Here is a 23647-nt window from a genome sequence, read left to right on the forward strand (position 1 = left end):
TGCTGCTCCCGGCTGGGGGGGGGCTGCTCTGGGCCCTCCCTGCCCAGCCCACGGGCGTGTGGCTGCAGCTGCGTGGGTTTATTGTTGTGGGGGCAGGCAGCATCCTGCCACACAGCCCCCTCCCCAGTGCTGTCCCTGTCCCCTCCAGCTGCCACGCTTAGGGTGTGGGAGCCGGAAATGGGGGGGGGGCGGGGCCTGGGTCCTACATTGTCCCCCATAGCTGCACGGGGCCTGGGATCGGTGCCAGGCCATGCCAGCAGCCGGGTGTGTCCCCCCCATGCACCTGCTGTGGCGTTGGCCCGGCTCGGTGGCCAGGTGCGGGTGGAAGAGCAGGCTGCCCACCGGGCCTTCGGTGCTGCGGGGGGTTCTGAGCGGGGAAGCAGGGCCGGGATGGGCACTGGCCCCGCTCTGCGAGGCTGTCCCGGCTCTGCCGCGGGCGGGGAGGGTGTGGGCGTCTCGCCCAGCAGCTGCCCCTTGCCCGGCACTTTCAGGGGTTGACCACGGTGGAGGCGGCGGGTGGGAGTGGGGGGGGGGGGGCCGTGGCTCGCCGGACCCAGGTGCCCACCCGTAGCCGGTGCGGCAGGCGGTGCAGGTAACGGCTTGGCCGCTGCCGGTGGGGCCCGGGAGCGGCGGGGCCGGCGCGGGGTGCCGGTGGCTGGAGGGGAGCCGGCCGGGGCGGCGGGAGCTGGGGCAACGCTGGCCCCGCCCACTCAGCGGCTGCACCCACGTCGGTCCCGCTCCGCGGTGGGCGCGTGTCGCCCCGGCGGCCATCTTTGAGGCGGGCAAGGGCGCAGGATGCCGGTTAACCCTTGCGCTGCCGGGGGGGCGCGGGCGGAGCCGCCCCGGGTGGGGCTGAGCCCCCGCCCCGGGCAGGGGAGGGCCCGGCGGGCGGGCCGGGCGTGTCCCAGCCGCTGCCGGTGCTGGTGCTGGCGGCGGTGCCCGGGTAAGTGTCAGCTACGTGGCCCAGGGCGGGGTGGGCGCCACCGAGCGGTACTGAGACGTGGTACCGGGGCCGGGTGAGTGGGCACCGGGCTGCAGGGGTGTTCGTGGCTGTGGGTGTGTGCCCTGCGCCGGGCAGCCCGTTGGTACGCGGGGCGTGCGGCAGGCCCGGAGGCACCCGGTGTGCGAGCAGTGCGTGCAGTGCGAGCAGTGCCCTGCGGCGTGCCCACGTACAACGCAGGCGTTCCGCCGGTGCGGTGCCAGCGTGTCCCTGCCGTGTCCCCGCCGCGCTGGAGCTGGTGGACGCCCCCCAGCGCTGCCCGGCCCCCCCCTCCGAGCTGCTGCTCCAGCCCGGCTCGCGGGGGGTGGGGTGGGTGTCGGGGGAGCTGCTGCAGGTGCAAAGGTGGGTGGCAGGGGCTGGCAGCAGGGAGGCAGGGGCTGGACGAGATGGGGCAGGACGGTGCCGTGACCGTAAGAGTGGAAGCGCCTCTGCAGAGCCCCTCACCTGCTCCCCACCCCCTGCCCTTCTCCAAACGCCGGATTCCCCCAGCACCCACTGTAGCTGGGCACAGCCCCCTCCTGAGCCAGGGCACCCATCCAGCTGCTCTCGTGCACCCAGCTGCTCTCACCTGGCTGCAGCCTGAGGTTGCAGGATGAAGAACCCAGTGGTGATCCTGTTGCTGCTGGTGGTGGTCCCCACGGTGTGGGCTGCCCCCAAGGCTGAGGGACAGAGGTATGGGGCGGCAGAACTTTGGTGGGGCAGAGCTCTGGGGGGGGCATAACTTTGGGGGCGGTGTGGTTTGGGTGCACAGGTGCAGACAGGGCTCATGAGTGCGGGTGGGGTGCATGGGGGTGGCTGGGTGCATGGCTGGGTGGGGGTGCCAGGGTTGGGGGGTGCATAGACAAGGACAGGGTTCGTGGGCACAGGGGTGTGTGCAGGGCTGTGAAGGCCATGGGTGGAGAGGACATTTGTGTGGGTTATTGCGGGGACATCAGGCCAGGCCAGGGTGGTCAATGCCCCTGCCTGGGGGCACAAGTAACACCACCCCTCTCCCCGGCCAGGGCTGAAGTCCCTGCAGCCACAGGGCTGGATCCTGACCCTGACCCTGACCTGCTGAGCCCGGAGCTGCCCATGCTGCAGTGAGTCCTGCCCCTCGGGGACCCCAATGGCACTGGGCCCTGCACTCCTGGCCCCGGGGGCTCCTCATTGCCGGATGGGTGGGACTGCGGGGTGTGCTTGGGCAGTGCCCAGCTGCCTGCGAGGCAGCATGGTCCTGGGGACAGCTGTAGGGTGGGGCAGGCTGTGGGGCACAGCAGCCCTGGGGCAGGCTGTAGGGCAGGGGCAGTGGGTGCCCACACGCAGCCTGGCTGCCTCCAGGCTGCTGCAGAGCACGGTGAGAAGCCTGGGGCCACCGGAGTGGGACGTGCAGACCATGACACGGGAGCAGGGTAAGGCCACACGGCAGCAGGGGGCTGGGGGCCGGCAGGAGCATGGATGCAGCCCCAGCCCCGTGGCTCCTGTGCTCCACAGCCCTGCTCTACCTCTTTGTGCTGCATGACCATGACCAGAGCGGGCACCTGGATGGGCTGGAGCTGCTGCAGCTGCTGAGCTCTGTGCTGGTGCCGCTGGACAGTGAGTGGCTGGACCCCTATGTGGTAGGTTCCATGGGTATGGTCCCTCACTGCCCCATGGAGCCCCCAGGCTGGACCCTCACCCCATCCTCCTCCCGTCCCTGCAGGTGGTCCCACTGGTGGACCAAGTGCTGGAGAGGCAGGACCTGAACAAGGACGGCCTGGTCAACCCCCTGGAGCTGCTGTTCTTGCACAGCAGGGGTCAGGGACCTCTGGGGCAGCCCCATGTGCAGCGACCTGGGGAGTCACTGGCAGAGGCTGGGTCTGTGCTGGCGGGGGATGCAGGGGTGAGCAGCCCCGGGCATGGCCCGGCAGAGGGGCAGGTGGTCCCCCCAGCTGCAGCCCCCAATGCTGAAGCCATGGAGGCAGAGGAAGCCTCTGAGACTGAAGCCCCTGAGGCTGGAGCCCCTGAGGGGGAGGCAGCCCCAGTTCTGGGGGAGCCGGGGGAAGGGTAGGTGGTGGGGGGCTGTGGGCAGGGCTGTGCCAGCCCCACAGTAGCTGTGGGGTGTGATGCCCCAGCTGCTCCCTGCCCCACTAAGGGCACAGAGCAGTGGGGGGATCCCCATGCCCCCCATCCCGCAGCAGGGCTGGGGAGGGTGGTGGGGCCAGGATGGTGCAGTCATGTGTGTAAATGCAGCAGGATGGAGAAATACAGGCGCTGCTGCTGGTGCTTGCCAGGGCCCTGGTCAGTGTAGCCTCCTGTCAGTATGGCCCCTGGCTGGGGAGGGGGGACCGGAACAGCTCGGGGGGGGGGGGGGCAGGAGGCAGCAGTGTGGCAGTATGGGGCTTTATTGTGAGTGGGGTGCGGGGGTGCTGCATGTGACAGGGCAGCAGCACGCCCCAGGGCTGGCAGCAGCTCCTGGTGCTGGCACAGGGTGCCTGGCTCAGACGATACCATCGAAGCCCTGAATCCCACATTTCCTGCCCGCAATCTGGCAGCCGAAGGTGAGAGCGTCCTGCAGGCTCCTCCCTGGGGAATGGGGGTGTCAGCCATGCCAGGCCACACTGAGCCGAGTCAAGTTGTGCTGGGCCATGGCCGTGCCACAGCTGCGCTGTGGCTGTGCCCACCTGCTGAGAGCGCAAAGATGACGGCAGCGTTGAAGGTGTCCCCAGCTCCCAGCGTGTCCACGAGGGTCTCTGGCGGGAATGCATCTGAGTGCACCAGCTCCCCGCTGGGCCCCATGGCATCGGCCCCCTCCTCAGCCCAGGCGCAGATCAGTGTGGCCCTGGTGGGGGTGGGGGAATGGGCATGCGGCAGAGCTGTGCCCCCCCAAAACCGGCACCGCTCACACCCCCCCTACCCCGGCTGTATGCGGCTGTGCAGCCCCTGCAGCGCCTCGGGGGCCGACTGGTACCCGAAGTGCCGAGCCACATCCTTGCTGATGAACACCTGCGGGAGAAGGGCTGGGACCAGGGCGGGCGACACCCCCAGCTATGCAAAGCTGTGCTGGCAGCCTGGTTGCACTCCCCTAGACCGCAGCCACCCACAGGTTGTGCCCCCCTGTACCTTGCCCCGCACCCTCGCAGCCCTGCCCACCACCACCCCACACCCCAAACTCCCACTGCTCCCCCCCAAGCCCTGACACCCCCTCCCTGAGGCTCGCCTCATGACCCCCCCCCCGCCCCGATGCATAGGCCCCTCCCCCACCCCGCCCCAACAGAAAGGCCCCGCCCCGCACCACGTGGGCCAGGCCCAGCAGCGGCAGCAGCTCCTCCCGCGGCTTCTCCACCTCCACCGAGGTGCGGACCCGCTCGGCCGCTGGCCGGTCCCGGTTGTACCTCTCCACGCGCCGCATCATCGCCTCCTGCTCCGCCGCGTTCCGAGCCTGTGGTCACACACCGCCTGGCACAGGCACCGGCTGCCCCCGTTGTCCCCCACACACAGCCCCAGGGTCCCCCACACACGGCCCCGGGGGTCCCCCCCCAGCCCCGGCCCCACCTCCCAGTGGATCCACTTGTACTGGGAGAAGTCAACCAGCTCGAAGTCATGCGCAGTCACGTCGGGCAGGTTCCTGCAGGGAGGGGCTCAGGCAGGGAGGGGGGACACCCAGCCACAGTGTAGGGCAGCCCCCAGGGACCCCCAGCCAGGGGTGACGGGAAGCACTGCAGGCTATGGCAGGCTCAGTGGTGCTGCAGGGCAGAGGTCCCAGCAGGGATGGCACTACCCTGGTGAATTATTAATGATGGTGCAGTGCGACCCTGAGATGGACTCAAAGGGCAGCATGGCAGTGGCTGGGCTGGAGCTGCCAGAGGGGTCAGTGATGCCCAACAGCCACTTCCACCATCAACACATGTAAGCGCAGCCTGCCCTCTGCCACAGCGAGGACCTCGGCTGCCCTGCTGGCACCAGCACAGCCACGGGAGCACTGTCCTGGGCACCATGTGCGGTGCAGGGTGTGTGTCCCTGTGGGGGCTGTGGCAGCTGTCCCACACACCAGAGCACATGGCCATGCAGGGATGCCACCGCCAATCACAGCTGCAGCATGTTGGGGTGATTGACAGGGATTGTGTGTGCAGGATTATGGGGAATCACCCAGTCTGGCACACAGGATTCCCTGGCAGGCAGCGCTGGGCTGGCACTGGCAGAGCCTCTGGCCCAGGCCAAGCACTGTGAGACCTCTGGGGTGCATGGGATGGCCTGAGTGCCTAGCTCGGCCGGGGCCAAAGGCAGGGAGGGGTCCACAGCCCCAAGCTGGCCTCACTGAGCGCTGCCTGCTGCGTGATCAGGTCTGGGGCTGGTGCCCTTACGTGTCATAGAGCACGATGGTCCGGGAGCCGCTGGCGGCGCTGACAACACAGCAGGCGCAGGGCACATCCCCACGGGGCTGCCAGGCCACATGCGTCATATCCACACCCCGGTGCCGGAAATCCGCCACAATGAAACTTGGGGGACAGAGAGGGGGGTGAGAGGTGCCACGCACCCATGGGCGTGCAGGATGGTGCGGGTGCCCCGGCTGGCATTGACGATGACGACAGAGGTGGGCAAGCAGCCAGCAGGCTGCGGCACTGCATGGCCCACGTCCACCCCGTAGCGCTGCAGGTCAGCCAAGACGAAGCTGCCGGTGGGAGAGACGTGGAGGGGCCAGTGGAAGCATCAAAGTGGGGCAGTCCCAGCCGCCCCCCCGCCTCCCCCCATACCCCACTTACTCGGCAGCGTGTCCAGGGGCCAGCGAGCCCATGAAGGCGCAGGGGGCTCCCAGCAGCGCCAGCACCGTGCAGGAGTTGGAGGCGTTCCCGCCCCGCTGCCACCGCTGCGACACGCACCTGCAAGGCACCGGGCCGTGGGCACCGGGCCGGCCCCGGGGAGACCCCTGGCAACACCCTGTGGAGCTGCCCCCGCCCCGGTACCTGATGTCCGAGTCCTCGGCGGGGTAGGCCTCCACCACGCTGATGATGTCCAGGCAAACCAGCCCCACACACAGGATCCGCTTCTCGCCCCCGGGGCCAGGCCCTGGCTCCCGTCGCGCTGCTGCTCCCGCAGCCATGCTACTCCCGCCCCGCCCCCGCGCCACGCCTCTCACGGCGCCGCCAATCAGAGCCCGTCGCCACGCCGCTCCCTCCGCGGGCGAGTGGAGGGCGCGGCCTGGGGGCGGACCGCGATTGGCGGGGCGTGGTCAGCGCCGTCCCGCCCCGAGACCACGCCCTCCTCCGCGCCGCGCGAGCCCCGGGTGTCGGGGCGTGCGCAGAGCGGGCGGGGTGGGCCTGCACGCAGTGAACGGGCACCGGGCACCGGGAGCGGGCCTGCGCGGGCACCGGGCACACCTCCGCGGGGCACCCCCCCCGTGTGTGCACCCCCTCCCCCCCCCGCCATGCACACACGCACCCCCGTGTACCCCCCCTGGTGCGCACACCGCAACTACACCCGCACTTCCCATGCACACCCTTCCACTGGGGCGTGGGGTGAGGGGTGCTATGGGGTGGGGGCTACCTGGGGGGTGAGGACGTGGCTAGGGTCCTCTGGACTCTGCCCTGGCCAGCCAGGAGCAGCCGGTGTCACTACAGGGGACTTGGGGGTGAGTCTGGCCCCACTCCACAGCTCCTCCTCGAGCAGGGGGTGCGGGTTGGGGTGAGCAGGCGCAGCTGCGGGCCGGCAGGTGCTGGGTGGGAGTGCCGCTGTGTCGGTTAATGTGTCACTGGGCCAGGCCCTGGCAGCAGTGCAGCTAGGAGGGGACGGCAGCGGTGGCAGCGGTAGCAGCGATGGCAGCGGTAGGCGGCTGGGTGCAGGGTGGGTAGCAGGGCTGAGTCCCCAGGGGCTGGCCGCAGCCACGGCCCAGGGTGCCAGGGGGGACAGGACAGGTCTCTGCATTCTCCTGCCGTGCTGTGCTGTCAGCCACGCCGAGGCCCTGCTGGGCTCCCTTGTGCCAGCGGCACAACCTTTGCACGGTGCAGGGAGTGCCTAGGCACGATGCCCGTGGGAGCCCACACCTGTCTTTGCTGCAGGGCTGCGGGCAGGGCTGTGGCAGACCATGCCAGGACACCCACTGGGGACTCCTCCTGCCTGCACCTCGGCCTGGAGTACGGCAGGGGCCATGCACAGCACTGCTGGGTTCTGGGTGACCCTTGCCACGCTGGGCTGGACCGTGCCGGGCAGTGCCGAGCCAAAGCCAGCAGCACCATGCTGAGCCTGGCTGTGCCATGTGGGGCTGTGCCCTGGGTAGCATCCCCCCTCTGTGCTCTGGGGCCAGGGGACTGGTGCCATGATGCCACAGTGGTCCTAAACACCAGCACCCCCAGGGCACTGGGAGCATTCGTGGTGTGGGGATGGATGAGAAGCTGCGGGACCTGCGGTTGCGGGAGGAGAGGACCTTCCTGCAGAGCATGGCGTGGGAGGATGTGATGGAGCAGCCCCCCAGCCGGCGGGACAGCCGGGCTCTGGCCATCATCCCCGAGCCCCTTGCCAGTGATGCCGCACCCAACAGCCCCAAGTCGCACAGGTAGCCAGCGGGAACTGGGGGTCCGGGATCTGGCGTCCAGTGCTGCCCTACCCACATCCCCAGGGACCTCAGCCTGATCGCGGAGGCGGTGGGGCGCAGCGAGTTCCTGCGGCGCCTGGGCGAGGGCTGCCCTGAGGCACTGGCCCAGAGCTTCACCACTGTCCGGCATGGCCCTGGGGACACTGTGCTGGCTGAGGACACCGAAGGCACTGCCATGTACATTGTGGCAGGTGAGAATGTGGCATGGGCACACATGGCAGTCACATGTGTGCCGCCATCTGTGCCCGTGTGTGGGTGTGCCATGTGTGCCTGTGCACATTGGGCTGCTGCACATGCAGGTGCCTGTGCACACCCGTGTGTATGTGTGCACCTCTGCGGAGGATGCATCTCCCGTTTGCATGGGATGCGAGGCTACCTGCTGCAGGGCAGTTGCATGCGTGTGCACATGTGTGTGTGTGTGCATGATGCTGCGGGTCTTTGTGCAGAGGGGCATCTCAGTGTGAGCCAGCGGGGCCAGCAGCTCCGCACGCTGGGACCAGGTGACGTGTTTGGCGAGCTTGCCATCCTCTACCACTGCAAGCGCACGGCCACCGTGAGGGGTAAGGAGAGCTCCCCGGCCCCATGCCACCCCCGGCCCCCCAGCACCCCGCTGACTCCCTTTTGTGCAGCTCTCAGCCCTGTGCGCCTCTGGGCCATCGACAGGCAGCGGTACCGGGCCATCGCCACCAGCAATGCCAAGCAGAGACGAGTGGAGCTCCTGGGGTCCCTGCGGATGTGAGTGGGGCCTGGCACCTGCTGACACCACCCCACAGCACCCACCGCCCCCAGGCCCCACACCCTGACCCCCTCAGGGGTGGCTGGACCCTCCTACCAGCCCTTGCCTGCAGAGTCCCCTTCTGGTCCCAGCCCTGTCCTCACCATCATCCTCACCCCCGTCTCAGCCACATCCCTATCACCATCCTTGTCCCCACCCTTATCCCCAGCCCCAGCCTGGTCTCATCCTCATCCCGATTCCTGCTCCCAGCTGATCCCTGTTCCCATGCCCAGCCCCACCTCCACCACGTCCCCCTCCCCATCCCAATCTCTGTCCCCCCTGCAGCCGCCTGCCTCTCCATCCCCTTACCCAGGCCTGCCCTGCCCACCACCTGGGCTGGGCTCTGTGGTGCAGGAGCTCAGACAGATTGCAGGCAGGGTGCAGGAAGAGCACAGGCAGGTTGCAAACAAGGTGCAGGCAGGATGCAGACAGGCGGAAGGCAGGGCACAGGTGGGGCCCAGGTGAGGTGCAGGCAGGGCACAGGTGGGGTGCAGGCAGGGCACAGGCAGGCCGTGGGACACCCACCAGCCCCTCTCTGCCACAGGGTGCACTGGCTGCAGGACCTCTCCGACAGCCACCTCTGCAAGCTGCTGGATGCCATGGAGGAGGTGGGTGGGCACTGAGGCAGGGGCTCCCAGGGCCCGGGGATCTCAGGACACCTCCCCGCGGGGGGCTGGGGCTGCTGGGCTGTGCCTGGGATGGTGGGTCTGGGGGCAGCTATGGAGGCTGCCTGCCCCTGCCTGCCCCCAGCAGCCCCTCCACTCCCTTCCCACAGTGCACCTTCCCGCCCGGCCACATTATTATCCACGAAGGAGATGAGGGGGAGAACTTCTACATCATCCTGAGGGGTGAGGTGGGTGCAGACCCATGACCTGGGCTCCTCCAGCCCCCCCTTGGCCCCCTGGCCCCGCTGGCACTCAGCCACTCCCGCTGCCCGGTGCTGCAGGTGCGGGTCAGCCAGCGGGCAGGCGGGGGGCAGCGGCTCATCCGTGTCCTGGGCGCTGGGCAGCACTTCGGGGAGCTCTCCCTGCTGCGGTACGTGCCCTGCTGACCCCTCACCATGCACCCCCCATAGACATCCCCCCCGCCATGGACCTGCCCATGGAGCACCCCCTCTCCCCCCCACAGATGCCCCTCGTTTGTACCCCCAATGTGCACACCCCCCACACCCTTATGCACCCCCCCCTACAGTGCCCCCTGTGACCCCCTTGACCCCCCTCTGCGCAGGAACAGCCGCCGCACAGCCTCATGCCAGGCCCAGGGACATGTCACCTGTGTCACCATGGCCAAAGAGTAGGTGTCCCCATGCCCCCCCCTCCTGGCACTGCTGGACCCCCCTGGCCCCACTGACTCCCAACCCTTCCTCTGCTTCACAGAGACTTCCTCGAGATCAGCCCCTTCTGCCCTCAGCTGCTCCTAGAGCCGTGAGTGCCCCCAGCTCCCCCGGGACCCCCAGTCCCAGGGAACCCCGAACCCCAGGGAGCCCCCAACCCCACGGAGCCCTCAGCCCCTCTGGGACTCCCAGCCCCAGGGAGCCCCCAGCCCCTGGGACCCCCAACCCAGGGGGGAGCCCCCAGCCCCAGGAAGCCCCAGAGAGTGGGTCCTTGGTCAGGCCAGGCTGATGGGCACCGCAGGTGGGGGGCCGGGGGGCATCTGGGGGCAATGGGTGCAGGGTGCTCAGGGCAGGTGTCCTGCACAGAGCTTCCGGCTGGTGCGGGTGGGGGGGGCGTTGGGGCGGGGGCTGTGCTGTGACCTCAGGTTGCTCCTAGATTCTTCCCTGGGTGGTGAGCACTGTCCCACTGCCACCCAGCCCTACAGCTCGCCCCATCGTGGCCCCACACACGATGGCCCCACCGTGGACCCCCCAGCCAAGGTGGCTCTGTCCTGGTCCTGCACATGGACTAGGGTCTCTGCTCCCCCCCACAACCTGGGTCTGGGGGGCCATGGGGAGGGCTGTGGTGGGGAGCAGGGCTGAGCAAGGGCTGCCCCACTGCCCACTCCCCCCCCCACCCCGCCCCGGCCCGGCGCGCCTCCTTCCCACTGCAGGAACACGACTGAGCCAGAAGTACCGGCCCCAGAGGATCCTGGAAAGTGAGTGCAGGATGGGTCTGGGGTTGTGCTAGGGATGGGGATGGGGCTGCAACGGGGATGGCCTGGGGATAGGGATGGGGATAGGGAAGGAATTGGGATGAGGATGGGGTGGAGGTGGGATGGGGATGGGAAAGGGATCAGGATGGAATGGGGATGGGGACAGGGCCACGCTGCCCTGGTATGGGTCTTCCTGATCTCAGGGCAAGGACATGGGTGGGCAGTTGACAGGGCAGACAGCAGCAAGTCAGCCAGGGCTCTGCTCTGTGCTGGGGTCCCTGGGGTCTGGCTGGGTGACACAGGGTCCCTGGGATGGCTCTGGGTGTGGCAGTGTCCCCATGGCCCAGCCTGATGGCACTGGGGACCCCAGGGTCTGACCCAGCGCAATCTCTGGAGAGCAGCGGGGGGGTCCTGGCAAGGCTTGGGGGTCAGCAGGATCCCCGGGCTGGTGCGGGTGATGCAGGGCCATGGTTCACACCCACAGGGAATTGGGGTCTCCAAGCCTGAGGCAGCCCCCAGCACCAGCGCGACTGGAGGACCTGGTGGCTGTGCGCTACAAGGAGGGGCAGTGGCAGGGCCAGCACGTCATCCTGGGCACTGGCGGCTTTGGCAGGGTTGAGCTGGTGAGAGCCAGACCCTGCACCCTCTGCCCTGGCTCCTGCCACCCAGCCCCATCCTGTTGCAACCGGTGGTGCCCATCGGGGTGCCCATGGCTACCCGTGCCCAGGTCCAGTACCGGGAGAGGCTCTTTGCACTGAAGCGGATCCGCAAGGACTGGGTGGTGCGGACGCAGCAGCAGGAGCACGTCCACACGGAGCGGCGGGTGCTGGCAGGCAGCCGCAGCCCCTTCATCGTGGGGTGAGAGAGGGGGCTGTGGGCACTGGCAGGGACAGTGAGGCCACCAGCTGTGCCAAGGTCCCACCAACCCCTCTCCGGTGGCAGTTTTTTTGGCACCTTCCGGGACAGGCAGTACATCTACCTGCTGCTGGAGTTCTGCCAGGGCGGTGAGCTGTGGACCAAGCTGCGTGAGATGTACGGGGCTGGGATGAGCACATGGCTGTGCCATGCCATGCCATGCCATGCCGTGCTGTGCCACACAACTGCTGGTCCCTGACATGCAGGCGCTTCTTTGAGGAGCCGTTGGCTGTGTTCTGCTGCGCCTGTGTTGTTGAGGGTCTTGAGTACCTGCATGGCCGTGGCATCATCTACCGTGACCTGAAGCCTGAGAACCTCATGCTGGACCAGCGTGGCTACATCAAGCTGGTACCAGAGCGGACATCCTGGCAGCGCCAGCATTGGCGCCTGGGGAGGGCTGGCAGGGTGGGCTGTGCTGGCTGATAGCACTGGTGCCTGCAGGTCGACTTTGGCTTTGCCAAGGAGCTGGGACGGGGGGAGAAAACCTACTCCTTCTGTGGGACCCCTGAGTACCTGGCTCCTGAGATGCTGCGCCAGGAGGGTCACGACTTCGCTGTTGACTTCTGGATGCTGGGCATCCTTGCCTTTGAGCTGCTGGTGGGCAGGTGAGTGTGCGCCCCTGGGGCCAGATAAGCCCCCACTGCAGCGAGGCTCCACCTGCCCCTGCCCTGCAGGCCCCCCTTCCACAGCGCCGACCCCCAGCAGATCTACAGCCGCATCCTGGATGGCATCTTCTCCTTCCCTGCCTTCCTCAGCGAGGCTGCCTGCTCCCTCATCAGCAAGCTCTGCAGGTGCACAGGGCGCCCACCGCGGGGTCCTGCCACAGCCTGGGCAGACACAGGGGGCAGGGGGGTGTCCCAAGCAGGAACAAGGCACTCAAGTGCTGTGGATGCATCAGTGCACCCTGTGGGGGTGTTGGGGAGGGGTGCCCCCCCTGCCCTGTCCCACACTATCCCCTTGCAGGCGCCGTCCGGGGCAGCGCCTAGGGAACACGGCCAGTGGCATCCGTGGCATCAAGAAGCACAGGTGAGGGGAGCGGGTGCACGGGTGGGGGCCCCCCTTGTCCCCTCCTGCAGCATACACATCCCCCCCCCAGGTGGTTTGGGGCCCTGAAGTGGAGGAAGCTTGCGCTGCGGCAGCTGGAGGCACCTACCCGGCAGCTCATCAAGGAGGTAAGCTGGGGAGGTCATGGGGCTGGGGTCCAGGGGGCAGGAGGAGCTGGCTCTGACCCCATCCCCCCACCCCAGGGACCTCCCTATGCCAACTTCAAGCGTTTCTCCACCGACTGGACACCAGCAGAAGATGAGTTCTCGGGCTGGGATGAGGATTTCTGATGGCAGCAGGAGCCCCGGGCTGGGCTGGCTGTGCCCCCTCCCCACCACAGCCCCAGGCCAGGGTGATGCTGGGTGCTGCCCTGTGGCCTTGTGCTCTCTCAGGGCTGGGGGAGGGCTGCCCCAGGACAATAAATCGTGGTGCTGCCACCAGGCGCAGGAAGGAGCTGGAACCGCGGGTACAAAACCCGGTGCCGCGTCTTTATTTTGTGGGGGGCAGTGGGGGGGCCGGGGGTGGTGGGGTGGTGTGGGGGTCTAGGGGGCAGTGATGTGGGGTGAGGGCATGTGGTGGCAGGGGATTGAGGGGTTGGGGGGTGCTGATAAATAACAGGACGGGTGGGGGGATCCCGCCGGGGTGTGGGGACCCCCCGGCCTGGCTGTGCCCCCGGCTGGCTGGCAGCCCCATGCCAGGGGGCTGGTCCGAGGGTCCAGCGGCTCTAGGGCTCCTCGGTGTCGTACAGCAGGGCCCCACTGAAGACGGTGAGGGGCTCGTCAGGCGCGTGGGCCAGGCGCCCTGACACCAGGTCCACGCAGAGTGTCTCGCCGGCAGCCAACGGCAGGAGGAGGCTGAAGACCCCGAGTGTCCCGGGGCTGGGCTGCAGCGCGGCCACCGGCTCCTTCTCCAGCCCCTCGGGCTGGAACCCGGCCGAGTCCAGGCGGGCGATGCCCTGGTTGGAGCGCGACAGCACAGCCTCCAGCTTCTCCCCTTTGTGCCCTGTCAGCACTGCGCTCACCAGGTATCGCCCACTCACTGGTGCCGTGAAGGTGCCTGTGGCAGTGGGTGGGTGGGTGTCAGTGCCAGCAGCCACCCAGTCCAGTCCCTAGGGACCCCCCAGTGCCCCCAGAATGGGCTCTGCACCCCCTGGTGTTCCCCCACTGTGTCCCACGGCCATCAAGGCACCCCCTTTCCCATGGCCATGACCATGTAGCCTCCATCCCACTCCACCACCCCCCTCCCGCCCCACAGCCCCCACCCTGCCCCACCCGTGGGCGCTCACCCGTCTCGGGGTCATAGGCACCGCCGTCGTTGAGCAGGACCTGGTCGAAGGGGACGGTACCTGGCTCCGTGCGCTGGGTGCTCAGGGTGGCCGAGAAGGCGATGTGGGGCACAGAGCCCGGCTCCCCTACTGTGCCTGGGCAGCGCATCAGGACAGGGCACCCGCCCCAGCAGCCATAGCCCCTGCTCCCCCCTATACCTGCCCCTTTGCTGTGTCCACATGTCCCCCCCTTGACCACGTCCCCTCCCCTGTGTGCCCAGTCCCTCTGCCCCAGCCAGCCATGACCATCACCCCAGGCTGGCCCATCCAGTGTCCTGTGCCTTCCCATGCCCCCTTGCCCCAGGCCAGACACCCCCCAAATGGCCATTGCAGCACCCACCACAAGCACCCCATGCCCCGCCAGCCCCCAAGCCCTACCTCTCTCTCCTGGCAGCCCTAGAAGGGAAAGTGAGAGGGCTGCAGAGCTGGCATGGGGCAGGACCCCTGGGGTGCACGGTCCAGCCATGCCAGCACTGCCCTGCTGAGAAGGACAGGGCACGGGGGGCAGCTCCTTACCGGGGGGGCCCAGGGGGCCTTGTTCGCCATCTTTGCCAGGGGGCCCGGGGGGGCCGGGGGGGCCGATCTCACCCATGGGGCCAATGGGTCCAGGGGGGCCAGGGGGGCCTGAAGGGAGGATAGGGTTAAAGCCGCCCCAGCCCCACAACCCTCACTCCACATCCCCATGCCTGGAGCTCCGGATCCCCATGGTTTATGTCCCCACAGCCCTGTGTCCCCACACCTTGACCCCCGCTGTCCCCACGGTTTGTGTCCCCATTCCTCATGGCTTGAGCCCCCAAAACTTGTGTCCCCATGTCCCCACACCTTGAGGCCCACGTCTCCACACCACAGCCCCACAGCCCGCAGCCTCCTGTAGACCTGCCATTCACCCACCCCGCACCCCCATACCCACCCAGCCATGCCCCGCAACTGCCTCGCTCACTGGCAACCCCGTCTTCCCACTCCCTGCTGCCCCATGTCCCCAAGCACAGTCCCCACCACCCCATGCCCCCCAGCGCCCTCGTGCCCCGCGCACCAGCGAGGTCCCTCTGGCTCAGGTGGAGCAGCTCCCCGCGCAGGTGCTGCAGGCTGGCGTTGAGGGCACTGAGCCGACGTGGGAGCTGGGCCTGCAGCGCCTTCTCCAGCAGCGCGTCCTGGGCACGGGCCGTGCCATTCAGCTCCCGCACTGCACCCCATAGCCCTGCTACGTGCCGGCCCAGACCCTCACGGACGCCCCGCAGCCCGCCCGCCACAGCCTCCAGCTGCTCGCAGACTCCCTCCAGCTTGGCCAGCCGTGGTTCCAGGCCGGCTGGGCAGCCCCTGGTCCGCACCAGCTCCCGCACCAGCCCTTCCAGCCGTTCCTCGCTCTCAGCCTGCCGTGCTGCTGCTGCCGCCGCTGCCTGGTCCAGCTCAGCCACGATGCGGTCAATGATGGCATCCAGCTCACGCTGCCGGGCATCCTGCTGGTCCAGAGAATCCTGCAGCTCCTGCACTGTGGTGTTGATCCCACCGAGGGAAAGCAGTGCTGCCACCAGCTCACCCCGCAGCGCTCGCAGCTCCGAGGGTGAGGTGCCCCCGAAGACACTGAACCCCTCCAGTGGCACCTCCGCTTCCGCCTCCGGCACGGTGGGACCAGGCTCGGGCAGGCGGCAGGCAGCGGCACAGGCGTCCACCTCGGCCCGCAGCTGCTCCAGCTCATGGGGTGGCAGTGGGGAGCAGGGTGGGGGGCAGGGGCTTGGCCCCCCCAGCTTGGCCTCCAGCAGCCCCGACCGGTTGCGGAGCTCTGCCAGCTCCTCTGCCAGGGCCCCCCCTGCCTCCAGCTGCCCCAGCCGCCCCGCCAGCTGCCCCAGTGCCTCCCCCTGTGCCCCCAGCAGCTCCCGCAGCTCCCCCCACTCTGCCCGCAGCCCCTGCAGAGTCCCACCCAGCCCATCCCTGCTGGCCCCCAGGGCCTGGAGCTGCCCCTCGGTGTCCTGCAGCCGCTGCTCCAGCTGTTGGAGGAGGAGGCCGAGCTGCCCATCCTGGCCACCCGCCGTCAGCTCTGGGGGTGCCGGGCAGGGCCAGCCGCAGCGGGCCAGCAGCCCCTCCAGCTCAGCCAGGCGGGCACCGTGCTGTGCCCCGCTCGCCACCAGCCCTTCTACCACCCGGCTCAGGTTGGCCAGGCGTGCCGGCAGCCCACTCTGCCACCTGTCCAGCTCAGGGGGCCATGGGCCAGCCCACGAGGCATTCAGTCGCCCCTCCAGTTCTGCCAGCCGCCGGGCCAGCACTGGTCCCTGCCCGCCAGGCCCCATCACGGCCGAGGGCAGCCCCTCCAGGCGCCGCTCCAGCTCGGCCAGGCGCCGGTGCAGATCGTCTGGTGGGGCGGCAGCGGGTGCCAGGCGGCTGCTCAGGCTGCTGATGTGCCGCTGCACCGTCTCCACCGCCTCCCGGTTGCGCTGGTCCACTGAGCCCACCAGCTTCTCCAGCGCCCGCATGCGCTCCCGGTCCTCCGCTGCCTGCCGCCGCAGCCCCTCAGTGCCGGCTGTGCAGGCAGCGCAGGTCTCCTGCAGCCGTTGCTCCAGCTCACGCAGTGCCGTGGCTGCCCCCGGGTCCCCTGATGCCACCGACACTGGACCCTCCCGGCCGCTCTCCTGGCGATGCAGGCGGCTCTCCAGCTCCTCCAGCCGCCGCTGGACATGGCTCAGGGCCTCCCGCACTTCAGCTGGGGCGGCTGCATCGGCCGGCTGCTCGCCCTCGGGACTGCCGCCTGCTGCCCGGTGTGGCTGCTCCGGCGGCAGCTCCTGCCTGGCCCGCAGTTCCTCCACCTGCTCACTCAGCTGCCGCACCTGCTCCTCCAGCTGCCGCACCTTCTCCGCATCCACACCACCTGCCACCGTACCGCATCATTCACGGTCATGACTGCGCCGGGACCATCCCGCTGGTGCATCCCCCCCACCTGCCAGCACTACCTTCGCCCCCCAGGCCACTGAGGGGGTTGCCGAAGCCAGAAAGCGTGGGGCGGCTGGGCCGGGGTCGGGGACGACTGGTGGGCAGCAGGGATGCCGGCCCCGGCCCCTCAGTGCAGTCCTCGCCCGAGTAGCCCTGGCAGCAGCGCCAGGCCAGCTCCGACACTGTCCTCTGGGACACCTTGTAGCGGGGCCGCAGGAAGCTGCGGTACCTGCGGGCACAGGAGACCCTGCCGCAGCGGCGGGGGCTGATGAAAAGCCCCCAGCTGCGCAGTGTGGGACGGCAAGAGGGGCACTGGGGGGGGAGGTCCTGGGTGTGGGGAGCAGGGCTGGTCCTGCGGCAAAGCCCTGCCTGTGCTCGGTCCCCCATGCCTGCCAGCACCCCGCTGCCTGCCAGGGTGCCGGTGTCGGAGGTGGCACCGTGCGCACAGGGGCGTAAGGCAGCAGCTCGGGACTGGGCAGCTGGCGAGGCGGGAGCAAAACCAAACACAGGCTGTGGTCTGGTCCCGGTGGCACAGCCAGGCCCTTGCCTGCACCCAGCCTCTTGCTCAGCTGCCAGCAGCTGGGGGTGGGGGGCTGCCCCTGCCACCCTGCCACTGCCATCGCCCCATGCTGCTGGCCCTGCCACCGAGCTGCCAGCTTGGCGACTTGCCCTCAGCGCGGGGTGTGCCAGGGGTCCTGGCACACACCTTGTGGGGGGGCTGCTGGCCAGGCAGGGACAGGGGCCAGTCACCCACCCAGCACTGCTTGAGGCTGCTGGGCTCTTGCGAAAAAGTAAACATGACCGCGGGGTGGATAAACACCAGCAGCAGCTGCAGCAGCAGGGGTGGTGGGGCCACCACCAACATGGCTCTGCTCCGAGCCCCCCCAGCCCACGGAGCTCCCCTAGCCCCAGCCCCACTCACGCCAGGACGCGGGGGCACTGGAGCTGCCCCCAGCCACAGGGCTGGTAGTCCGGCTTCACGAAGCTCTCGATGCCATCCTCCACCACGCAGCTCACGCTGCGCGTCACCACGTAGGCACACCAGTTCCTGTGGGAAGTAGTCAGAGCGCCTGGCCGGCACACACTGGGCATCCCCCCACACGCACCAGGCATCATCTTGGCACACACCAGGCCCCCCCCACCTCTGCACACCCCCACACTCGCCCTGCCGGCCCCACCGGTAGCAGCCGTCACGGCCCAGTGCTGTGGGGTTAATGGGCCGGATCCTGCCCCATGCTGGAGCCCTTTCATCCCTGCTCTGCCCAGCAGCCTGTAGCACCAGGGCTCTGCGCCAAGCTCTTGCTGGGGCCGGTGGCACTGCAGGAGCAGCCGTGGCCCCCCAGCCATGGGGCAGCGACTGGGGAGCCCTGTGGGGCTGGGGGCTCTGTTTGTGGGGTTTGGGGCAGCCAGACAGGATTTGGTGTGCCAGACACCCCCTCATGCCATGCTGTGGGGCCCCACACAGTTTGTCCTGGGGATGGGCACCCCTTGTCCTGCCACATAGCTGCCCCACATGTCCCTGGTCCTTTCTGCACTGGTGGAGCAGGGGCAGATGGGACAGCCACCCACTGGGGGGGGCTCAGCCACCCCACAGCTATTGTGCCCCCCAACCTGGAGTATACAACAGGGGATCAACTGTCCCCCTGAGCAAAGCAATGGCACGGGGGCACCGCTCCCCCAGCCCCCCACACTGGGGTGCAGGAACCCAGGCTGCCCAGAGGCCTGCAGGACCAGCCATGGGGCCTCACAGCTCCCAGCCAGGTGCAAACCCCATGGCATGGCACAGGACCCCAACCCAGCCCCACAGGCTGAAGGGACCCCAGCCCAACCCCACAGCCTGCAGGGACCCCAACCCCCATGGCACAGGACCCCAGCCCAGCATCGCAGGCTGCAAAGACCCCAGCCCTGTGGCTCGGGACCCCAACCCGGCATCGCAAGCTGCAAGGACCCCAGCCTCATGGCTCAGGACCCCAGCCTGGCCCCGCAGGCTGCAAGGACCCCAGCCCCATGGCTCGGGACCCCAGCCTGGCCCCGCAGGCTGCAAGGACCCCAGCCCCATGGCTCGGGACCCCAGCCTGGCCCCGCAGGCTGCAAGGACCCCAGCCCCATGGCTCGGGACCCCAGCATGGCCCTGCAGGCTGCAAGGACCCTGGCACAGCCTTATATGGTCTATGCCCGGAGCCTGAAGCCCAGCCCCAAACCCAGAGCCCCCAGCCCCACACAGAGCAGCCCCTCAGGCAGTCCCATAAGGAGCGGCCTCCCAGGCCCCTCAGACCTTGTGGTGGGAGCTGGGGGGTTGCGGTGGGAGCTGGGGGGTTGCGGTGGGGGCCTGTGGGGCTGCGGCCGGTTCCCGTCAGACTCCGGCTGGTTCCCCTCAGGCCGCGGCTGGATTCCAGCTCCTCCCCGGGGGCCGCCGGGAATTCCTGCGCCGACCATGGCCCCCACTCGCCTCCCTCCTTCCCTTCCCTTCCCTTCTCTTCCCTTCCCCACTGTGCCTCCTAACCCCACACCTGTGGGACCCCCAGACGGCCCCAGGGTCCCACTGCCCAGGACTGGGGATGCCCACATTCCAGGGATGAGATGGGACGGGGATAGGGGACATGAGATGTGTGATACGGGATGAGGACAGGATGGGATGAAAGCCCTCCTGAAAGGGCAGGGCATGAGGATGGCCCCCCACGCCTGCTCTGAGCACAGGGAGGGGCCGCTGTGCCCCCCAAGCTATAAGGATTGGTCACTGAACCCCCCAACCTGTGGGGAAACCCCACTGTGCCCCCAAAGCCACAGGTAAATGCTCAGCCACATCTGTGCCCTGCTACGGCGATGTGGGGCTGGGCTGGGGGTGCCTACCCCACACCCCCCCTTTCCAGGCAGCCCCATGACAGCAGCCAGGTCCTGCCACACTACCCGGGACTGCAGTGGGGCTGCCACGGTGCTGGCAGTGGGGCAGGGATAGGGCAGGCAACGGCAGTGGCTGTGCCGAGGCAGCTCCACTGTGCATGGCCACGCTGCTGTGGCACTGATGTGGCCGCGGCGAGAGTGTGACCCCCAACCCAGGGGCGTGGGGCCACCCCCAGCCCAGCAGTCCCCCAAGCTCCCCCACCCACCGGCACCAGCCGCCCCACGCCAACCCCACGCTGCCTGTCCCCAGCCACCGGCATGGCACCGGCAGAGGTGGGGACAGGGACAGGGTGGGTCCGGGCCCCTCGCCCCCTCCCCAACAGTGGTGGCCCCGCACTGCACAGCGCGGGCCGGGGGATGCTGGGGCCACAGCAGCCCTGGGATCCCCGGCACCAGCCGCGCTGAGCCCAGCACACCCAGAGCCATCCCTGCGGGGAGCCTGGGCTCTGTGCCCCTGGCCCGAGCCCCTCCTGGTGCCCGCTGCCCGGTGCCCGGCCCCACGTACGCCCCCGGGTCTGGCCCCTCTGCATGTGCCCACCGTCCACACCCACCATGTGGCTGTGCCGGCGACAGCGGGCCATCAAGGGGTGGGGGCTGCCCCCCACCAAGTTGGGGGACACCCCCACCGCCATCCCCGGCACGGCAGCACCCACCGGGGACAGGACCCGCTGCCCCTTCCCATCACCCCGGTGGGACGTGGCACATGTGGGTGCCCGGCCGCCCGTGTGTCCCCTCCCGGCCCGGCATGGCGGTCACGGCTCCTACCTGTGCCGGCTGGCGGCCCGGGCACCGCCGTGGGTCGCAGCTGGGCCCTGCAGGGCCGTGGCCTGGACGGAGCCGTGGGGCGCGCCCCCCCCGGTGTAGAGGCTGTACCTGGGGGGGAAGTTGGCAGCCAGGGCCTGGGCGGCCAGCAGGCACGGCCAGAGCCAGGGGGCCATGCTGGGCGGGCAGCTCGGCACGGCTCGGCTCGGCTCGGCGGGCACGGCCCAGCTCAGGAGTGCATGGCGCGTCCCGTCGCGGCTCCGTCTCTCCTGGCTCTGCGCGGCTCGGCACGGCTGGGCTCGGCACGGCGGCTCTGCCCTCCCCTCGGCCGCCCCTCGGCCAGCCCCTTGCTGCCACAGAGCCGCCCCGGCACTGCCCGCCGACGGGGTCCCCGGGGCCCCCTGCTTCCTGCCTGCTGCGGCCCCCTCCCCGGCCCGCACAGCCCCCGGCGCGCCCCGGCCTCCGCCGGGCACCGCGGCCCCCGCCGGCCCCCGCCACTCGCACATCTGCTTCTCGTTAGGCCGGGACGCCAGCGAGGACGGGAAGGAGGGACGGGGGAAGCCAGAGAGGCCGGGCAGGGGGCCAGGGCTGCAGGCAGCCAGCACGGCTGGTGCTACCGCGACGGGTCCCCCCCTGCCATCACCGTGGCCTCGCATGGCACCCCGTGCCCTGCACTGCCATGGCCTCGTGTGGCACCTCACACCTTGCACCACCCTGGCCTCGCACAACACCCTGCCCCCTGGCACTGCCACAGCCTCGAACAGCACTCCACGCCCTGCACTGCCATTGCCTTGCATGGCACCCCACACCTTGTACTGCCACGGCCTCACATGGTACTGCGTGCCTTGCACCGCCATGGCTTCGTGTGGCATCTCACACCTCGCATTGCTACAGCTGTGCGCAGCACCCCGCATCTTGTACCACCATGGCTGCGCACGGCACCCCATGCCTGGCACCACTGTGGCCTCCCATGGCACCCTACACCTGGCACCTCTGCAGCCACTGCCGTGGCCTCACATGGCACCCCACAACCACCACTGCCACGGCCTTGCACGGCACTCCATGCCTTGCACCACCATGGTCTTGTGTGGCACCTGGTTCTTTGCACAGCATCCTGCTCCTCATCCACCCACAGCATGTGTCACCCCTGTGCACCCTCTGCCACAGGCCAGCCAGTGGCTGCACCCACCATTCCCCAGCTTGAGGCTCCCTGGGGCGAGCCGGTGCTGCTGGTGAGGCAGCCCCCAGCACTGGGTGGGTGCAGCCAGAGTGTGTCCCTGCCCATAGCCCGATCCAGCCATGTCCCTGACATTCCACCAGTGCCACATCCCCATGGCAGCACCAGCACCCCACAGTAGGTGCTGGTGTGGAGCCAGGCACAGCCCCACAGCTCCAGCCCCACCCTGACACCATTGGCACTGCACTGGGGGGTACGGGGGGCTCACCAGGGTTGCAGGAGCAGGGGGACCCAGCAGGGACCAAGCGGTGACACCATGGCTACCCTGCCACTGCTCCAGGCCTGTGGTGACACCACGGCTTCCCCAGATCACGCGGTGATGTAAGAGTCTCCCGGTGACATCACACCTTGGCCCCAGCCCTGGATGACGTCACGGGCTGGCGCAGCACTGCGGGAACCCGTCGCTCTCTGGGGCTCATCCAGGGCGCCTTGAGCACAAACAGCTGCCGGCAGCTGGGCGGGGGAGGGGAGGGAGTGGGGGATGGGGCCTCGGGGACCGCGGCTGTGCTGGGCCAGGCACCCAGCCACGACTGACCCCAGGGGGGCCGCCGCCGCCCCCTCTGCGCTCTCAGGGGCTGGGGGGGCTACGGGGGGCTGTGAGGAGGCTGTGGGGGCCGGGCAGCCCCGGGCCCGTGCAGGAGGTGGCACTGGCTGTGCCGTGTCCCGAGGGACGCCAGGCAGCGCCGGGGCCCCGCGGCTCAGGCAGGAGGGGCCGGAGGGGCCGGGGGGCACTGGGGAGCCGAGGGCCTCGTCCCCGGGGGACCGACCTCTGTGCCCGGCGCGGCCGGGGGCGCGGGGCGGGACCCCAGGGAGGGCTCGCTGCTGGCCCCTGGGCTGGGGCCGTCCTGCAGCAGCAGCAATCTGGCCCGGCCCGCCCGCCCGGCTCAGCCCAGCGGGGCACATTACGGCCCATCCCGGACCCTACCAGCCCCGCACGCCCCGGTACTCCTCCCAGCAGCTATAATTAGCCCCGGCCCCGCCCCCGCCGAGGCCCGGCCTTGTAAGGAGCCGGGCCCGGGCCCGGGCCTCCCGCTTGGGGCTCCCCGGGACCGCGCCCCCCCGGGCGGCTTCGGGCTGCGGCCGCCGGCGGGGGCTGGACAGCAGGTCCCGGGCGGGGGGTGGGGCGGACACCGGCTCTTTTCCCGGGGCGGACAGAGCCCCACCCCCACCCCGACAGCCCCGCCCCCTGCCGTGGGACTCGGGTGTGAGCCAGGCCATGACGTAAAAGCGGCCCTGGGCCAGGAGCTGTGACGTCATTGCGGGGCGGGGGCACCGCGCGCCGGGGTGAGAAAGCCCCGGGGCCGGCGCCTGGCCGGGGGCCGGCAGCCGTGATGTCACGGTGTGGCCGGCACCGGGCCGTGACGTCATCGCAGAACCCGAGACGGGTGTGACGTCACCCCCCTCCGCTCGGCCCCGCCCTTCCCGTCGTGCACAGCGGCCGGAAGTCGCGCGCGGCGCAGGGAGACGTGGCGGCTGTGGCGGCGGCGGCACCGGCAGCGCGTGAGCGTGGGGGGCGGGGGTGTGTGGGTGGGCCCAGCCAGGAGGGGTCTCGGCCGGGATGGGGACTGGGGGATCCCGGCCCGGGGTTGGGGGTGGGGCTGTCACAGCCGGGAGGGGGATTGGGGGGGGGTCCCGGCCCGGAGGGTCTGTCACAGCCGGAAGTAGGTCCTGAGGGATCGCGGCCCAAGGGGTCTGTCCCGGCCGGGAGGGGGTCCCGGTGTCCCCGCTGGGGTCCCCACCAGGCTGGCAGCGCGTCCCTCCGGCAGGATGATCACGGACGTGCAGCTCGCCATCTTTGCCAACATGCTGGGTGTCTCGCTCTTCCTCCTCGTCGTCCTCTACCACTACGTCGCCGTCAACAACCCCAAGAAGCAGGAGTGAGGCAACCCACACCGGCACCCTCCCGCCGCGCCATGGCGGGCCAGAGCCTGGCCCGGTGCCCATCACGCTGCAGTGCCCACCATGGTGCCGCACAGAGGCAGGAGGCCGCGCTTTTTCCAAACAAAGTTTAACGGAAACACCATAATACAAGACAAAATCGTGTGATGTAAAAATGTCTCCCACCCGTGCCGTGTCCCTCCGCCGGTCCCGCGGGGAGGAGCGGGGCTGCCCGGGGGTGAGAGTTCCCTGTCACC

The 23647-nt window shown here is 69.6% G+C and overlaps 5 protein-coding genes across 17 annotated transcripts; 3 read left to right on the top strand and 2 right to left on the bottom strand.

Moving 5' to 3' along the window:
* The first annotated feature begins 79 nt into the window (after positions 1–79).
* On the top strand, positions 80–3260 carry CGREF1 (cell growth regulator with EF-hand domain 1). 6 transcript variants are annotated; one of them, XM_055714660.1, is made up of 6 exons: positions 886–943; positions 1490–1672; positions 2002–2079; positions 2318–2388; positions 2471–2595; positions 2679–3260. In XM_055714660.1, exons 2-6 carry the CDS (start codon positions 1593–1595, stop codon positions 3024–3026), a joined length of 702 nt encoding a protein of 233 aa, XP_055570635.1. In that variant the 5' UTR covers positions 886–943; positions 1490–1592; the 3' UTR covers positions 3027–3260. The 6 variants fall into 6 exon arrangements, with proteins under 6 accessions (XP_055570633.1, XP_055570635.1, XP_055570638.1 ...); XM_055714662.1 differs by having other exon boundaries at positions 899–943; positions 1559–1672; XM_055714661.1 differs by having other exon boundaries at positions 937–1016.
* An 82-nt stretch (positions 3261–3342) lies between these two features.
* Positions 3343–6094, bottom strand: KHK (ketohexokinase). Of its 6 annotated transcripts, none has more exons than XM_055714652.1 (8): positions 5920–6093; positions 5719–5835; positions 5320–5454; positions 4511–4583; positions 4251–4397; positions 3873–3961; positions 3640–3797; positions 3343–3541 (listed from the first exon to the last, which is right to left on the bottom strand). In XM_055714652.1, the coding sequence occupies exons 1-8, from the start codon at positions 6054–6056 to the stop codon at positions 3456–3458; spliced, it is 942 nt and encodes a 313-aa protein (XP_055570627.1). In that variant the 5' UTR covers positions 6057–6093; the 3' UTR covers positions 3343–3455. The 6 variants fall into 6 exon arrangements, with proteins under 6 accessions (XP_055570627.1, XP_055570628.1, XP_055570629.1 ...); XM_055714653.1 differs by lacking the exon at positions 5320–5454 and adding an exon at positions 5493–5627; XM_055714654.1 differs by lacking the exon at positions 5719–5835 and having other exon boundaries at positions 5920–6094.
* A 440-nt stretch (positions 6095–6534) lies between these two features.
* Positions 6535–12819, top strand: LOC106631485 (cGMP-dependent protein kinase 1-like). 3 transcript variants are annotated; one of them, XM_055714906.1, is made up of 21 exons: positions 6535–6777; positions 7012–7086; positions 7306–7505; positions 7569–7735; positions 7991–8104; positions 8174–8279; positions 8864–8927; positions 9095–9172; positions 9266–9354; positions 9547–9612; positions 9696–9743; positions 10366–10410; positions 10892–11030; positions 11135–11265; positions 11350–11439; positions 11529–11670; positions 11764–11927; positions 11997–12113; positions 12286–12348; positions 12419–12494; positions 12570–12819. In XM_055714906.1, exons 1-21 carry the CDS (start codon positions 6769–6771, stop codon positions 12654–12656), a joined length of 2070 nt encoding a protein of 689 aa, XP_055570881.1. In that variant the 5' UTR covers positions 6535–6768; the 3' UTR covers positions 12657–12819. The 3 variants fall into 3 exon arrangements, with proteins under 3 accessions (XP_055570881.1, XP_055570882.1, XP_055570883.1); XM_055714907.1 differs by lacking the exon at positions 7012–7086; XM_055714908.1 differs by lacking the exon at positions 7012–7086 and having other exon boundaries at positions 6752–6759.
* Positions 12820–12854: 35 nt separating this feature from the next.
* Positions 12855–21301, bottom strand: EMILIN1 (elastin microfibril interfacer 1). Its single transcript, XM_055714739.1, has 8 exons — positions 20279–21301; positions 17535–17660; positions 16633–16841; positions 14724–16550; positions 14207–14314; positions 14069–14086; positions 13652–13786; positions 12855–13422 (listed from the first exon to the last, which is right to left on the bottom strand). Exons 1-8 carry the CDS (start codon positions 21220–21222, stop codon positions 13091–13093), a joined length of 3699 nt encoding a protein of 1232 aa, XP_055570714.1. The 5' UTR covers positions 21223–21301; the 3' UTR covers positions 12855–13090.
* A 1552-nt stretch (positions 21302–22853) lies between these two features.
* Positions 22854–23566, top strand: OST4 (oligosaccharyltransferase complex subunit 4, non-catalytic). The gene is made up of 2 exons (XM_055714573.1): positions 22854–23012; positions 23279–23566. Exon 2 carries the CDS (start codon positions 23280–23282, stop codon positions 23391–23393), a length of 114 nt encoding a protein of 37 aa, XP_055570548.1. The 5' UTR covers positions 22854–23012; position 23279; the 3' UTR covers positions 23394–23566.
* The last annotated feature ends 81 nt before the right edge of the window (positions 23567–23647 follow it).

This window comes from Falco cherrug, chromosome 6 (assembly GCF_023634085.1).
Source record: "Falco cherrug isolate bFalChe1 chromosome 6, bFalChe1.pri, whole genome shotgun sequence".
NCBI classification, from domain to species: Eukaryota; Metazoa; Chordata; class Aves; order Falconiformes; family Falconidae; genus Falco; species Falco cherrug.